Source organism: Bombina bombina, chromosome 1 (genome assembly GCF_027579735.1).
Source record: "Bombina bombina isolate aBomBom1 chromosome 1, aBomBom1.pri, whole genome shotgun sequence".
NCBI lineage: Eukaryota > Metazoa > Chordata > Amphibia > Anura > Bombinatoridae > Bombina > Bombina bombina.
This window is the reverse complement of record NC_069499.1, coordinates 630,986,505-631,004,792: the sequence shown is the minus strand read 5'-3', so window position 1 is coordinate 631,004,792 and position 18,288 is coordinate 630,986,505. Positions and strand designations below refer to the sequence as shown.

General features: G+C 40.2%; 1 protein-coding gene across 1 annotated transcript in view; it reads left to right on the top strand.

The window, feature by feature from the left end:
- Window positions 1-16,957, top strand: part of EFNB1 (ephrin B1) — a 119,664-nt gene extending 102,707 nt beyond the window's left edge. Inside the window, exon 5 of the mRNA XM_053699039.1 lies at window positions 12,706-16,957. Within this exon, the coding sequence (XP_053555014.1) occupies window positions 12,706-13,097 (392 nt within the window). The 3' untranslated portion in view covers window positions 13,098-16,957. The remainder of the gene's footprint in view (window positions 1-12,705) is intronic.
- Window positions 16,958-18,288: the final 1,331 nt, after the last annotated feature.

The following is an 18,288-nucleotide window of genomic DNA, read 5'->3' as shown; positions in this document are numbered from 1 at the left end:
AGTAAAAAAAGCTCTAAGCAGGGGGTTATACTTAATAGAAATCATTGCAATATGTATGTCATCATTTTTGAAGGATTTTACCTTTTTATGTATGTATGTGTATGTATGTATATATATATATATATATATATATATATATATATTATTATTTTTTATTCATTTGTGCATGGTCCATTACTTCCTGTCACAGCCCACAAGTGGACTGTAGTCTCTACTGGAAGACTAAGTAGTAGCTTTTCATTTGATGTAATTGCTAGGAGACACATGCTCAAGCTGCAGTGAGTTTATTGCCAATGCCAAGTAGTAGAGGACTTTTGCTGCAAAAATCATGTGACCGTAGAACATAAGTTCTTTAATGTAAGCTCTATTATCTCATTTTGCAAGAAAGTAGGTTAATTTTTTTCCATTTTTAGCACAATCGGTTTCTTTTTATGTTTACTTTGATTTTTATTTAAACTAAAGGAGCACTGTTTCATATCCCTATCACTGCACAAAAAAAAATTTGACGGCGTCATCCTTACTTGTGGGATATTCTCTTCCCCAACAGGAAATGGGCAAAGAGCCCAGCAAAGCTGGTCATATGATCCCTCCTAGGCTCTGCCTACCCCAGTCATTCTCTTTGCCGTTGCACAGGCAACATCTCCACGGAGATGGCTAAGAGTTTTTTGGTGTTTAAATGTAGTTTTTATTCTTCAATCAAGTGTTTGTTATTTTAAAATAGTGCTGGTATGTACTATTTACTCTGAAACAGAAAAGAGAAGAAGATTTCTGTTTGTAAGAGGAAGATGATTTTAGCAAATGTTACTAAGATCGATTGCTGTTTCCACACAGGACTGTTGAGATGAAGTAACTTCAGTTGGGGGAAGCAGTTGGCAGACTTTTCTGCCTGAGGTATGACTGGCCACATTTCTAACACGACTTGGTAATGCTGGAAGGCTGTCATTTTCCCTATAGGGACCGGTAAGACATTTTCTTAGATTAAGTAAAAGAATAAAGGCTTTATAAGGGCTTAAAAAACTGGTAGACATTTTTCTGGGCTAAAACGATTACTTTGCTAAGCATATTCGACAGATTATAACTCTTTATAGTTATTATAATCTTGGGGATTGTTGTTAAAAAACGGCAGGCACTGTATGGACACCTTTTTCAGATGGGGCCTTCTCTAGTCATAGGCAGAGCCTCATTTTCGCGCCACTAATGCGCAGTTGTTTTTGGAAGGCAAGGCATGCAGATGCATGTGTGAGGAGCTAAGAACCACTGAAAAAGCTTATAGAAGGCGTCATTTGGTATCGTATTCCCCCCTGGGCTTGGTTGGGTCTCAGCAAAGCAGATTCCTGGGACTGTATAGGGGTTAAATGTAAAAACGGCTCCGGTTCCGTTATTTTAAGGGTTAAAGCTTTCAAATTTGGTGTGCAATACTTTTAAGGCTTTAAGACACTGTGGTGAAATTTTGGTGAATTTTGAACAATTGCTTCATACTTTTTCGCATATTCAGTAATAAAGTGTGTTCTGTTTAAAATTTAAAGTGACAGTAACGGTTTTATTTTAAAACGTTTTTTGTGCTTTGTTGACAAGTTTAAGCCTGTTTAACATGTCTGAACCATCAGATAAACGATGTTCTATATGTATGAAAGCCAATGTGTCTCCCCATTTAAATATATGTGATAATTGTGACATGGTGTCCAAACAAAGTAGGGACAATGATGCCACAGATAATAGTGCCCAAGATGATTCTTCAGATGAGGGGAGTAAGCATGGTACTGCATCACCCCCTTCTGTCTCTACACCAGTTTTGCCCACACAAGAGGCCCCTAGTACATCTAGTGCGCCAATACTTATTACTATGCAACAATTAACGGCTGTTATGGATAATTCTATTGCAAATATTTTATCTAAAATGCCTACTTATCAAAGAAAGCGCGATTGCTCTGTTTTAAACACTGAAGAGCAAGAGGACGCTGATGATAACGTTTCTGACATACCCTCACACCAATCTGAAGGGGCCAGGAGGGAGGTTTTGTCTGAGGGAGAAATTTCAGATTCAGGAAAAATTTCTCAACAAGCTGAACCTGATGTTGTAACATTTAAATTTAAATTAGAACATCTCCGCGCACTGCTTAAGGAGGTATTATCTACTCTGGATGATTGTGACAATTTGGTCATTCCAGAGAAATTATGTAAGATGGACAAGTTCCTAGAGGTTCTGGTGCCCCCCGATGTTTTTCCTATACCCAAGCGGGTGGCGGACATAGTAAACAAGGAATGGGAAAGGCCCGGCATACCTTTTGTTCCTCCCCCTATATTTAAGAAATTATTTCCTATAGTCGACCCCAGAAAGGACTTATGGCAGACAGTCCCTAAGGTCGAGGGGGCGGTCTCTACTCTAAACAAACGCACTACTATTCCCATAGAAGATAGTTGTGCTTTTAAAGATCCTATGGATAAAAAATTAGAGGGTTTGCTTAAGAAAATGTTTGTTCAGCAAGGTTACCTTCTTCAACCAATTTCATGCATTGTTCCTGTCACTACGGCAGCGTGTTTCTGGTTCGAAGAACTAGAAAAATCGCTCAATAAAGAATCTTCGTATGAGAAGGTTATGGACAGAGTTCATGCACTTAAATTGGCTAACCCTTTTATTCTAGATGCCGCTTTGCAATTAGCGAGATTAGCAGCGAAAAATTCAGGGTTTGCTATCGTGGCGCGCAGAGCGCTCTGGCTAAAGTCTTGGTCAGCGGATGTGTCTTCCAAGACAAAATTGCTTAACATCCCTTTCAAGGGCAAAACACTGTTTGGTCCTGATTTGAAAGAGATTATTTCAGACATCACCGGATTAAAGGGCCACGCCCTTCCTCAGGATAGGTCTTTTAAGGCTAGAAATAAGCCTAATTTTCGTCCCTTTCGCAGAAACGGACCAGCCTCTACTTCTACATCCTCTAAGCAAGAGGGTAATACTCCTCAACCCAAACCAGCCTGGAGACCGATGCAAGGCTGGAACAAGGGTAAGCAGGCCAAGAAGCCTGCCGCTGCTACCAAAACAGCATGAAGGGATGGCCCCCGATCCGGGACCGGATCTGGTGGGGGGGCAGACTTTCTCTCTTTGCTCAGGCCTGGGCAAGAGATGTTCAGGATCCTTGGGCACTAGAGAGAGTTTCTCAAGGTTATCTCCTGGAATTCAAGGAACTACCCCCAAGGGGAAGGTTCCACAGGTCTCAATTATCTTCAAACCAAATAAAAAGACAGGCATTCTTACATTGTGTAGAAGACCTGTTAAGGATGGGAGTAATTCATCCAGTTCCAATAAGAGAACAAGGGATGGGGTTTTACTCCAACCTGTTCATAGTTCCCAAAAAAGAGGGAACATTCAGACCAATTCTAGATCTCAAGATCCTAAACAAATTTCTCAGGGTTCCATCGTTCAAAATGGAAACCATTCGAACGATCCTTCCTACCATCCAGGAAGGTCAATTTATGACCACGGTGGATTTAAAGGATGCGTACCTCCATATTCCTATCCACAAGGAACATCATCAGTTCCTAAGGTTCGCTTTTCTGGACAAGCATTACCAGTTTGTGGCACTTCCATTCGGATTAGCCACTGCTCCGAGAATTTTCACAAAAGTACTAGGGTCCCTTCTAGCGGTTCTAAGACCAAGGGGCATTGCAGTAGTACCGTACTTGGACGACATCCTGATTCAAGCGTCTTCTCTGTCAAAAGCAAAGGCTCATACGGACATCGTCCTAGCCTTTCTCAGATCTCACGGATGGAAAGTGAACATAGAAAAAAGTTCTCTTTCCCCGTCGACAAGAGTTCCCTTCTTGGGAACAATAATAGACTCCTTGGAAATGAGGATTTTTCTTTCATGTAATTAACAAGAGTCCATGAGCTAGTGACGTATGGGATATACATTCCTACCAGGAGGGGCAAAGTTTCCCAAACCTTAAAATGCCTATAAATACACCCCTCACCACACCCACAAATCAGTTTTACAAACTTTGCCTCCAAGGGAGGTGGTGAAGTAAGTTTGTGCTAGATTCTACGTTGATATGCGCTCCGCAGCAAGTTGGAGCCCGGTTTTCCTCTCAGCGTGCAGTGAATGTCAGAGGGATGTGAAGAGAGTATTGCCTATTGAATGCAGTGATCTCCTTCTACGGGGTCTATTTCATAAGGTTCTCTGTTATCGGTCGTAGAGATTCATCTCTTACCTCCCTTTTCAGATCGACGATATACTCTTATATTTACCATTTCCTCTACTGATTCTCGTTTCAGTACTGGTTTGGCTTTCTACAAACATGTAGATGAGTGTCCTGGGGTAAGTAAGTCTTATTTTCTGTGACACTCTAAGCTATGGTTGGGCACTTTATTTATAAAGTTCTAAATATATGTATTCAAACATTTATTTGCCTTGACTCAGAATGTTCAACTTTCCTTATTTCCAGACAGTCAGTTTCATATTTGGGATTATGCATTGAATTATCATATTTTTTCTTACCTCAAAAATTTGACTTTTTTCCCTGTGGGCTGTTAGGCTCGCGGGGGCTGAAAATGCTTCATTTTATTGCGTCATTCTTGGCGCGGACTTTTTTGGCGCAAAAATTCTTTTCCGTTTCCGGCGTCATACGTGTCGCCGGAAGTTGCGTCATTTTTTGACGTTATTTTGCGTCAAAGATGTCGGCGTTCCGGATGTGGCGTCATTTTTGGCGCCAAAAGCATTTAGGCGCCAAATAATGTGGGCGTCTTTTTTGGCGCTAAAAAATATGGGCGTCATTTTTGTCTCCACATTATTTAAGTCTCATTATTTATTGCTTCTGGTTGCTAGAAGCTTGTTCACTGGCATTTTTTTCCCATTCCTGAAACTGTCATTTAAGGAATTTGATCAATTTTGCTTTATATGTTGTTTTTTTCTTTTACATATTGCAAGATGTTCCACGTTGCAACTGAGTCAGAAGATACTACAGGAAAATCACTGCACAGTGCTGGAGCTACCAAGCTAAGTCTGCTATAAACTTTTGGTATCTGTTTCTCCAGCTGTTATTTGTATTGCATGTCATGTCAAACTTATTAATGCAGATAAAATTTCCTTTAGTACTATTACATTACCTGTTGCTGTCCGTCAACATCTAATTTTCAGAGTGTTCCTGATAACATAAGAGATTTTATTTTTTAAATCCATTAAGAAGGCTATGTCTGTTATTTCTCCTTCTAGTATACATAAAAGTCTTTTAAAACTTCTCTTTTTTTCAGATGAATTTTTAAATGAACATCATCATTCTGATACTGATAATGGTTCTTCTGGTTCAGAGGTTTCTGTCTCAGAGGTTGATGCTGATAAATCTTTGTATTTGTTCAAGATGGAATTTATTCGTTCTTTACTTAAAGAAGTGTTATTTGCATTAGAAATAGAGGATTCTGGTCCTCTTGATACTAAATGTAAACGTTTAAATAAGGTTTTTAAATCTCCTGTAGTTATTCCAGAAGTGTTTTATCTCCCTGATGCTATTTCTGAAGTAATTTCCAGGGAATGGAATAATTTGGGTAATTTATTTACTCCTTCTAGACGTTTAAGCAAATTATATCCTGTGCCATCTGACAGATTAGAGTTTTTTGGGACAAAAATCCCTAAGGTTATGGGGCTGTCTCTACTCCTGCTAATGTACTACTATTCCTATGGCAGATAGTACTTCATTTAAGGATCCTTTAGATAGGAAAATTGAATCTTTTCTAAGGTAATCTTCTTAGACCTGCTATATTTTTAGCGGATGTTGCTGCAGCTTCAACTTTTTTGGTTAGAAGCTTTAGCGCAACAAGTAACAGATCATAATTTTATAGCATTATTATTATTCTATAACATGCTAATTATTTTATTGGTGATACCATCTTTTGATATCATTAGAGTTGATGTCAGGTATATGTCTCTAGCTATTTTAGCTAGAAAAGCTTTATGGATTAAACTTGGAATGCTGACATGTCTTCTAAGTCAACTTTGCTTTCCCTTTCTTTCCAGGGTAAATAATCATTTTCGTTCCTTTCCTCACAACAAGGAACAAAAGCCTGATACTTCATCCTCAGGAGCGGTATCAGTTTGGAAACTATTTCCAGTTTGGAATATATCCAAGCCTTATAGAAACCTATAGTCAGCTCCTAAGTACCTATGAAGGTGCGGCCCTTATTCCAGCTCAGCTGGTATGGGGCAGATTACGTTTTCTTCAAAGAAATTTGGATCAATTCCGTTCTTAATCTCTGGTTTCAGAAACATTGTTTCAGAAAGGTACAGAATTGGCTTCAAATTAAGGCCTCCTGCTAAGAGATTCTTTTCTTTCCCGTGTCCCAGTTGACTCAGCAAGGCTCAGCATTTCTGAAATGTGTTTCAGATCTAGAGTTGGCTGGAGTATTTATGCCAGTTCCAGTTCTGGAACAGGGGCTGGGGTTTTATTTTATCTCTTCATTGTACCAAAGAAGGTCAATTCCTTCAGACCAGTTCTGGATCTATCATTATTGAATCGTTATGTTAGGATACCAACATTCAAGATGGTTACTGTAGGACTATCCTGCCTTTTGTTTAGCAAGGGCATTATATGTCTACAATAGATTTACAGGATGTGTATCTGCATATTCCGATTCATCCAGATCACTTTTAGTGTCTGAGATTCTCTTTTTAGACAAGCATTACCAGTTTTGTGGCTCTACTGTTTGGCCTAGCCTTAGTTCCAAGAATTTTTTTCAAAGGTTCTCGGTGCCCTTCTTTCTGTAATCAGAGAATAGGGTTTTGGTATTTCCTTATTTGGACGATATCTTGGTACTTGCTCAGTCTTCTCATTTTCGAAGAATCTCATACGAATCGACTTGTGTTGTTTCTTCAAGTTCATGGTTGGAGGATCAATTTACCAATCAGTTCATTGATTCCTCAGACAAGGGTAACCTTTTTAGGTTTCTAGATAAATTCAGTGTCTATGACTCTGTCCTTGTCAGACAAGAGAAGTTTAACATTGATATCAGCTTGTCAAAACCTTCAGTCACAATCATTCCCTTTGGTAGCCTTATGCATGGAAATGTTGGGTCTTAGGACTGCCGCATCAGATGCGATCTCCTTTGCTCGTTTTCACATGCGACCTCTTCAGCTCTGTATGCTGAACCAATGGTGCAGGGATTACTCAAAGATATCTCAATTAATATCTTTAAACCGATTTTACGACACTCTCTGACATGGTGGACAGATCACCATCGTTTAGTTCAGGGGGCTTCTTTGTTCTTCCGACCTGGACTATAATCTCAACAGATACAAGTCTTACAGGTTGGGGAGCTGTGTGGGGGTATCTGACGGCACAAGGGGTTTGGGAATCTCAGGAGGTGAGATTTCCGATCAATATTTTGGAACTCCGTGCAATTTTCAGAGCTCTTCAGTCTTGGCCTCTTCTGAAGAGAGAGTTGTTCATTGTTTTCAGATAAGACAATGTCACAACTGTGGCATACATCAATCATCAAGGAGGGACTCACAGTCCTCTGGCTATGAAAGAAGTATCTCGAATTTTGGTTTGGGCGGAATCCAGCTCCTGTCTAATCTCTGCGGTTTCTATCCCAGGTATGGACAATTGGAAAGCGGATTATCTCAGTCGCCAAACGTTGCATCCGGGCGAATGGTCTCTTCACCCAGAGGTATTTCTTCAGATTGTTCAAATGTGGGAACTTCCAGAAATAGATCTGATGGCTTCTCATCTAAACAAGAAACTTCCCAGGTATCTGTCCAGATCCCGGGATCCTCAGGCGGAGGCAGTGGATGCATTTTCACTTCCTTGGAAGTATCATCCTGCCTATATCTTTCCGCCTCTAGTTCTTCTTCCAAGAGTAATCTCCAAGATTCTGAAGGAATGCTCGTTTGTTCTGCTGGTAGCTCCGGCATGGCCTCACAGGTTTTGGTATGCGGATCTTGTCCGAATGGCCTCTTGCCAACCGTGGACTCTTCCGTTAAGACCAGACCTTTTGTCTCAAGGTCCTTTTTTCCATCAGGATCTGAAATCCTTAAATTTAAAGGTATGGAGATTGAACGCTTGATTCTTGGTCAAAGAGGTTTCTCTGACTCTGTGATTAATACTATGTTACAGGCTCGTAAATCTGTATCCAGAGAGATATATTATAGAGTCTGGAAGACTTATATTTCTTGGTGTCTTTCTCATCATTTTTCTTGGCATTCTTTTAGAATACCGAGAATATTACAATTTCTTCAGGATGGTTTAGATAAGGGTTTGTCCGCAAGTTCCTTGAAAGGTCAAATCTCTGCTCTTTCTGTTCTTTTTCACAGAAAGATTGCTATTCTTCCTGATATTCATTGTTTTGTACAAGCTTTGGTTCGTATAAAGCCTGTCATTAAGTCAATTTCTCCTCCTTGGAGTTTGAATTTGGTTCTGGGGGCTCTTCAAGCTCCTCCATTTGAACCTATGCATTCATTGGATATTAAATTACTTTCTTGGAAAGTTTTGTTCCTTTTGGCCATCTCTTCTGCCAGAAGAGTTTCTGAATTATCTGCTCTTTCTTGTGAGTCTCCTTTTCTGATTCTTCATCAGGATAAGGCGGTGTTGCGAACTTCTTTTGAATTTTTACCTAAAGTTGTGAATTCCAACAACATTAGTAGAGAAATTGTGGTTCCTTCATTATGTCCTAATCCTAAGAATTCTAAGGAGAAATCGTTGCATTCTTTGAATGTTGTTAGAGCTTTGAAATATTATGTTGAAGCTACGAAATCTTTCTGTAAGACTTCTAGTCTATTTGTTATCTTTTCCGGTTCTAGGAAAGGCCAGAAAGCTTCTGCCATTTCTTTGGCATCTTGGTTGAAATCTTTAATTCATCTTGCCTATGTTGAGTCGGGTAAAATTCCGCCTCAGAGAATTACAGCTCATTCTACTAGGTCAGTATCTACTTCCTGGGCGTTTAGGAATGAAGCTTCGGTTGACCAGATCTGCAAAGCAGCAACTTGGTCCTCTTTGCATACTTTTACTAAATTCTACCATTTTGATGTATTTTCTTCTTCTGAAGCAGTTTTTGGTAGAAAAGTTCTTCAGGCAGCGGTTTCAGTTTGAATCTTCTGCTTATGTTTTTTGTTAAACTTTATTTGGGTGTGGATTATTTTCAGCAGGAATTGGCTGTCTTTATTTTATCCCTCCCTCTCTAGTGACTCTTGTGTGGAAAGATCCACATCTTGGGTAGTCATTATCCCATACGTCACTAGCTCATGGACTCTTGTTAATTACATGAAAGAAAACATAATTTATGTAAGAACTTACCTGATAAATTCATTTCTTTCATATTAACAAGAGTCCATGAGGCCCACCCTTTTTTGTGGTGGTTATGATTTTTTTGTATAAAGCACAATTATTCCAATTCCTTATTTTATATGCTTCGCACTTTTTTTCTTATCACCCCACTTCTTGGCTATTCGTTAAACTGATTTGTGGGTGTGGTGAGGGGTGTATTTATAGGCATTTTAAGGTTTGGGAAACTTTGCCCCTCCTGGTAGGAATGTATATCCCATACGTCACTAGCTCATGGACTCTTGTTAATATGAAAGAAATGAATTTATCAGGTAAGTTCTTACATAAATTATGTTTTCTGACAGAGGTCAGAAAATCAAAACTTCTAAGCTCTTGTCAAGTTCTTCATTCTGTTCTTCGTCCTTCCATAGCGCAGTGCATGGAAGTAATAGGATTGATGGTTGCAGCAATGGACATAGTTCCTTTTGCACGAATTCATCTAAGACCATTACAACTGTGCATCCTCAGACAGTGGAATGGGGATTATGCAGACTTGTCTCCGACGATTCAAGTAGATCAAAGGACCAGAGATTCACTCCGTTGGTGGCTAATCCTGGACAACCTGTCACAGGGAATGAGCTTCCGCAGACCAGAGTGGGTCATTGTCACGACCGACGCCAGTCTGGTGGGCTGGGGCGCGGTCTGGGAACCCCTGAAAGCTCAGGGTCTATGGTCTCGGGAAGAATCTCTTCTCCCGATAAACATTCTGGAGCTGAGAGCGATATTCAATGCCCTCAAAGCTTGGCCTCATCTAGCAAAGGCCAAATTCATAAGGTTTCAATCAGACAACATGACGACAGTTGCATATATCAACCATCAGGGGGGAACAAGGAGTTCCCTGGCGATGGAGGAAGTGACCAAGATAATTCAATGGGCGGAGGATCACTCCTGCCACTTGTCTGCAATCCACATCCCAGGAGTGGAAAATTGGGAAGTGGATTTTCTGAGTTGTCAGACATTCCATCCGGGGGACTGGGAACTCCACCCGGAAATCTTTGCCCAAATAACTCAATTATGGGGCATTCCAGACATGGATCTGATGGCGTCTCGTCAGAACTTCAAGGTTCCTTGTTACGGGTCCAGATCCAGGGATCCCAAGGCGACTCTAGTAGATGCACTAGTAGCACCTTGGACCTTCAACCTAGCTTATGTTTTCCCACCGTTTCCTCTCATTCCCAGGCTGGTAGCCAGGATCAACCAGGAGAGGGCTTCGGTGATCTTGATAGCTCCTGCGTGGCCACGCAGGACTTGGTATGCAGACCTGGTGAATATGTCATCGGCTCCACCATGGAAGCTACCTTTGAGACAGGACCTTCTTGTTCAAGGTCCATTCGAACATCCGAATCTGGTTTCTCTCCAACTGACTGCTTGGAGATTGAACGCTTGATTTTATCAAAGCGTGGGTTTTCAGATTCTGTAATTGATACTCTGATTCAGGCTAGAAAGCCTGTGACTAGAAAAATTTACCATAAGATATGGAAAAAATATATCTGTTGGTGTGAATCTAAAGGATTCCCATGGAACAAGATAAAAATTCCTAGGATTTTATCCTTTCTAAAAGAGGGTTTGGAGAAGGGATTATCTGCAAGTTCTCTGAAGGGACAGATTTCTGCGTTATCTGTTTTACTTCACAAAAGGCTGGCAGCTGTGCCAGACGTTCAAGCGTTTGTTCAGGCTCTGGTTAGAATCAAGCCTGTTTACAGACCTTTGACTCCTCCCTGGAGTCTTAATCTAGTTCTTTCAGTTCTTCAAGGGGTTCCGTTTGAACCCTTACATTCCGTAGATATTAAGTTATTATCTTGGAAAGTTTTTTTTTTGGTTGCAATTTCTTCTGCTAGAAGAGTTTCTGAGTTATCTGCTCTGCAGTGTTCTCCGCCCTATCTGGTGTTCCATGCAGATAAGGTGGTTTTGCGTACTAAGCCTGGTTTTCTTCCGAAAGTTGTTTCCAACAAGAATATTAACCAGGAGATAGTTGTACCTTCTTTGTGCCCGAATCCAGTTTCAAAGAAGGAACGTTTGTTACACAATTTGGACGTAGTCCGTGCTCTAAAATTCTATTTAGAGGCCACTAAAGATTTCAGACAAACTTCTTCTTTGTTTGTTGTTTATTCTGGTAAAAGGAGAGGTCAAAAAGCAACTTCTACCTCTCTTTCTTTTTGGCTTAAAAGCATTATCCGTTTGGCTTATGAGACTGCCGGACGGCAGCCTCCTGAAAGAATCACAGCTCACTCCACTAGGGCTGTGGCTTCCACATGGGCCTTCAAGAACGAGGCTTCTGTTGACCAGATATGTAAGGCAGCGACTTGGTCTTCACTGCGCACTTTTGCCAAATTTTACAAATTTGATACTTTTGCTTCTTCAGAGGCTATTTTTGGGAGAAAGGTTTTGCAAGCCGTGGTGCCTTCCATTTAGGTGACCTGATTTGCTCCCTCCCTTCATCCGTGTCCTAAAGCTTTGGTATTGGTTCCCACAAGTAAGGATGACGCCGTGGACCGGACACACCTATGTTGGAGAAAACAGAATTTATGCTTACCTGATAAATTACTTTCTCCAACGGTGTGTCCGGTCCACGGCCCGCCCTGGTTTTTTTTTTTTAATCAGGTCTGATGAATTATTTTCTCTAACTACAGTCACCACGGTATCATATGGTTTCTCCTATGCATATTTCCTCCTGTACGTCGGTCGAATGACTGGGGTAGGCGGAGCCTAGGAGGGATCATATGACCAGCTTTGCTGGGCTCTTTGCCATTTCCTGTTGGGGAAGAGAATATCCCACAAGTAAGGATGACGCCGTGGACCGGACACACCGTTGGAGAAAGTAATTTATCAGGTAAGCATAAATTCTGTTTTTGTTAGGAACATATGCAGGATTTTTTACTTTCACTTTCACTTCAGTTCAGTTATAAATATCTCTTTTTTGCTCTGGTCAGTCAAAAGTCTGATGTAAATGAGTCCTTGTGCTGATCGGAGCAATCGCTGTGTAGTCATGTAAAACCAGTGTTTCTCAAACTCTGTCCTCAAATACGCCCAACAGACCAAGTTTTCATTATAGGAGAACCAGTGCACAGGTAAAATATAATGAAAACCTGTCCTGTTTGGGGGTATTTGAGGACAGAGGTTGAGAAACAATGATGTAAATAGTTGAGTTTTTTTCTGCTTTGGAGTGTATACTGCATACTTAAGTATCCTGCTGTATGTGTATACTTAAATATCCTGCAATATGCTACTTAGTGATTGACCAGTAAAAAAGTTTATCTAAATCTCTAACTGGGTTTATACCAAAACTGATTTAAAATTGCAAATACCGGCACATTTTGCTGATGTATTCTATGCAAATAATTCTCACTTAACATTTTATTGGGTATTACATTTTTAGTTTAATATCTTTTTCCATCTGTTTTACAGACACCGTAAACCAAGCAGATAAATCCTCCCCTGGAGGTGGGGTCGATGGATTTTTCAACTCCAAGATTGCATTATTTGCTGCGATAGGAGCTGGTTGTGTCATCTTTATACTCATCATTATCTTTTTGGTTGTCATGCTTATCAAAATCCGCAAGAGACATCGCAAGCACACGCAGCAGCGGGCAGCTGCCCTATCACTCAGTACATTGGCCAGTCCCAAGTGCAGTGGCAATGCGGGCACGGAACCCAGTGACATCATCATCCCGCTGCGGACTACAGAGAACAATTACTGCCCACACTATGAAAAGGTCAGCGGGGACTATGGGCACCCTGTCTACATAGTACAAGAGATGCCCCCACAAAGCCCTGCAAACATTTACTACAAGGTCTGAGTGGGACCTCAACATCTCATCCAACTCCCTATCTATGGAGCGACCAATCCAGCGCCAGGAGCACAGGCCAAAGGTCACTTGGCATCAAGGGACTCTGGGAGATGGAGCAATAAGACTAACTTTCTCTGTTAGATATTTTTATATAGTTTGCCCTTTCGCTCTGCTCCCTTTCAATGTCCTTGGAGGAGAGTGGGAGATTGTCCCTGTTTAAATTTTGCAAGGGTGAAAACTTATTTGGCATTTGAAGCCAGGAAAGCTACTAGGACTTCTAAAGAGATGGATCTATGGCACAGCCTCGACCAGGGATCTTTCATACACTGCTCCATCATCCTGTATTTTGTTTCTGGATGGTGTGAGTTGGTGCCTCAGTCTTACCCTCTCTAAGAGGCTCGGCTCTTTGAGTACTCTTCTTTAACACTTCTACACAAACATGCACACTGTCTTTGAATCAGAATACACACACCACACGCTACCTGTGCACTTATATGCACTTAATTGCACACCTCTAATTTAATTTTCTTTTCTGTCTCAGCATACCTACTTATATGCACTTGTGTTTGTACGTTGATGTATATGTACATGCATACTTGCACACAGACCTTTTCACACACTGCATCCTCTAGCATTGTAAACAGATACATGCTTATTCTTGTTCACTCCCTCACACACCGTGTTGACTAGTCATGTTGTGCGGATGCATTTGCTTCTCATTTGTCTGGGCTACCACAGCCAAGTTGAAGCATGTGCAGTGTGTCGGATTTTCTTGTATATGGTGGTCTAAACCATCTAGTTAGACATGCACCACAGAGGTGTATACACGTGTACAACATAGAGACACTTTCCTGAGAGCATGTACATATATTTATATCCTCATTCCTTACAGGCACCATCTGTGCACATATTAACACGCCAGGGACAGGCTCTCTGAAGGGGCACCAAGCATGGATCTCTGAGGGTTGTTTGCTACGGTTATGGATTTTAAATCACCTGTCCTCGTCATGTTAATGTACTTGTGAACACAAAAATCTACTGTATTTTCTCTCAGACATAGGAGAAGCACAGGGAAATATCTCATAGGTAGGGAGCACATGCCCAAACTACCTGCCTTGTTAGCCATGCCTCTACTAAATCTTCCCACACCCTGGGCAGCTTGTGCTCCTTTTTTACCTTCTATGCAGAGTGTGATCTAGATTCCTCTTTGTGCTGATACAGAGATTAAGGGCTTGTGTGCTCTGCGCCAGCAGCTGTCTGTCTGTTGGAGAGGGGGTGTGAGACTTTCAGTCTCTAGTGTCAAGGAAAAAGGCCTTAAAATAGAATTTTAAAGCACCATACACCATGCTCCACCTTCATGATAAAATTAAGCACTGTAAAATAATGAATAGTTTTTAATTTGTATACACATCCTAGTTGTGAGAGGGGCCTGCTGGTTTCAGAGCAGGTTAACATACTAGAATATTTTTTTAATGTAACATATGAAACAATACTCTACCCTTAATTTGCTTTTAATGTCTCTAGTTTCATATTCATTATACACTTTTTTTTTTTTTTCTTTTTAAAAACATTTCGCAGGTTGCTCCCCTAACCTGCCCATGATGGGGAGTAAACAATAAATAAAAGTAGCTATAAAGATGTATCCTTTTAAGGCTCCAGTACTGGAGATGTATTAAATCATGGCCTTCTGGGCCAAGTGACTAATGGGGTATTAAACCTTTTCTTATCTTCCTATTTACATATTTAAGGCCCCCCCCCCCCCCCCCCGCTATAGTTACATGCACTCTGTCAGGCCCTGAGCACCCTGTATATATGTGAAATTAAAAGGTGAAATTTAATCTTAAATTTATTAGCACCTTTTACTTTTATGAAATGATAAAATTGATTTTCTTCGTAACTTTAAGAGATTAACTTTGATATTTTTTTTGTAAATAATGTGTTTTTTTTTCTTGAAAGGAATTCTGTAAAGCTGTTTTGTATAAACTCCAAATTTATTTTCATTTTGTTTCTTAGTAAAAAAAAAATACATTTTTTCCAAAAAAAGGGAAAAAAGAGAGAAAAAAATCCAAACACCCCACACCATATATATATATATATATATATATATATCTTTTCAAACATTGTTTCATGTTGCATCCTTCATGTGTATTCACAGGAAATGAAGCAGGCTTCAAAATATCACCTCACTGTCACCAGAACATGAATTCTATTAAATCTTAATTTAAAGGAACGTGTCCTATACAAATAACTCCCAAAATACTTTAGCCCTTATTTTGCAACCTTCCAAAATAACACAACAAAACAATTGGTTAAAGTTTGGGTAATCTCAGTACCTCCTTGCTGTTTTAGTTCTGTGCCAGTTGTTGAGTGGGTATATGTTGGCATGGACAAGATAAGTATTGGGATGTTGTGTCATTTTTAAACAGCAATATATGCTTATTTCTCTACTTAATTATGGAGTTAGACCATATCATTGGGCCTTATGGAAATGTTGCATTTATTTTCTCCTAGTAGCAGTGAGCTTTTTAAAGCACACTAGATCTGCACCTTAATACTTGTCGGGGTTGGCATGCAGGTTTCATGTTTGCACTTCATTACAAGACTTGCTGAAAATGAGCACCCCTGTTATAATAAGCATATATTGCATACAGATTTATATAGGGATTTGCAATATCCTTTTTGTTTTAAATGACCCTACCCGGACTCCTCTTACTTTCACCACTTAGCAGAGTCCAAGTCAAGAATTATACCATTCTCTATTGTACCACCCTGTGGAGACCTGAGCAGTAAGTTGGCCCCATAATGCTTTGTAAATGAAATCTGCGCAATGCTAATAACATTAACAATGCACTGCAGTGTTACAAAACTGACCGTTAACATTGGTGTTTCCAGGCAAACTGGGATACAAATTATCGTTGTTGAGATTGAAATAGAACAAATAATAAATGTAAATTAACTTTTACGTATTCAACATTGTATTTTAGGGTATAGTAACATCTGCTATGCAGTGCATTGTAGGTATTTTAGGACTTAAGTGTGGGACCTAATTTTATCATCTTACTTTCATACCTTAAAAATTGATATCTAACCTTAATTACATATCATGTTCTTCATTACTTTTTTCCCTTGGCTGCAACATGGCTGTATTGTGTAATAAGGCAATGCCACTGTCATTTGTAGCTAAGAGATGAATCCCATAATGTACAATCTGTGAAGGAGTTAAAGATCAGGGACCTGAAGCTTGCTAGTTACACATATTCTATATTTGCTGATGAGCCTCACAACAATCTAGTGCCCCATGTTTTGCCTCTTCTTTCCACATTTGGCTTTGCATTGACACAACATGGGACACCATAAAATAAGCCCCTTATTTTATATGTATTCTGTTTGTTTTTTTTTGTTTTTTACGTTTTTGGACTGTGCCTTGTAGACCCTGAAATCTCGGACAGGGGCTCTAGCCCCATCCCGCTATGCACTCCATTTCATGTCCGAGGCCTCTCAATCAGGACACTTCTCTCATATCACCTGATGTGAGAGGCGGGGTTTGATTCCATCACTTTTGGGGGAGAGATTTACACGCACACATTGAGTTTTCTCTGTACACCCCGTGCTCTGATACCACTTGTTTGCACGCCAATAATTAGGCGTTTTTTTTTTGTTGTTTTTTTGTAAAAATTTTTTTTAATCTTGTTTTCATGTCTCACCGGGGACATGTTTCTTTCTCCTCTGTTTCCTGTTGAATACATTTGCTCAATAGCTCTGCAGTTAAACATCATCCCATGTTCACGTTTTATGCCTGGAACTCCAGTTCCCTGGAGATATGTTGGAAACCTGATATATTGTCAAATAAAGTTTTTTTCCTATGGAAACATGGAGTTGTGTTTTTCTTTTTTTAAATAAAATTGTTAGTGTGCCTATGCCTGCAAAAAAAATTATAATATAATATTATTTTTTATGACACGATGAGTCCACAAATCATCATAATTACTAATGGGATATTCACCTCCTGGTCAGCAGGAGGAGGCAAAGAGCACCACAACAGAGCTGTTAAATATCTCCTCCCTTCCCTCCCACTCCAGTCATTTGCCTATGTTAGTGATAGGAAGTGGTAAAGTGAGGTGTTGGTATAGATTCTTCAATCAAGAGTTTATTATTTTTAAAGTAGTGCAAGATTGTGCTGCTTTGTCCTGGGGTGTAGCCGTAGTCCATATCAGTCTCTCCAGTAGAGCATTGGTGGCTTTAGAGCAATGGGAACTTGTGGGACATAATTTTCACTGCGCCTCCCATATATTATTGCTGCCCTAATCCTGAAAACCTGTGGAATATATATTCAGGAATTTCTTTTTCTTCACAGGTCCATGTAGGGGATAAGACCCCTCAAACCTGATGAACTGCCTTTGCTGTCAGGCAGACATGTGAGGTAAGTGCTTTGATATTTTCCTGGGACACTTGGAGGAAAAGGAGCACTTTACTATACTTCATTACATTGCATAAAGGGCTTATGGTATAAGGCACTTTATTAGGGGACAAGGAAAGTTCTCAGAGTCTGAGAGAACCAGACAGCGTGTTACAGGCACTGGGGCTTGGAGATAAGCACTTGAACGGTGGTTCTTTTATCATGGTATTAATTTTAATATGAAAAAACGTCCGGGAGAGTGTTACTGTTAGTCACGCCTACGATGGGCGGATCTTCTGTATTGCGCACCTTTTCTCTGCGCCTCTATCTGAAGACACAGTAAAGACCGGATACAGACCAGATAGTTCCTCTGCCTAGAAACACATTTTTTTTCTGACTAGATCAGGCGTTTCTAGGTCCGGAGGGTTGCTGAATCGTTCCCCTATCGAGTCCGGATTGCTTGCCAGGAGGGAGAGAGAGGCTCTGGTCTTGCAGTCAGGTAGGCACCTCAGCAGAGCTGCCGAGATGTAGGGGTGTCACTTTTATTTGTGTATGGGTGTTTGAACACGTTTTCACACGCAGTAAAAAAAAGTAACTTTTTTTTTTACATTCAAACTTTTTGTGTCAAAATTAAATTTTTTATTGCATATTTATAATATTGTGATTCAGTATGGACCTAGGAGACTTGTAAAGTGTTACTTGCTCCTTGTGTTTGGATGCAAATGTGGAACCACCAATCCCTTTCTGTCCCTCATGTATTGAGAGGACTTTAAGTTATAGGGAAAAGATTTTTCCTGCGCAAAA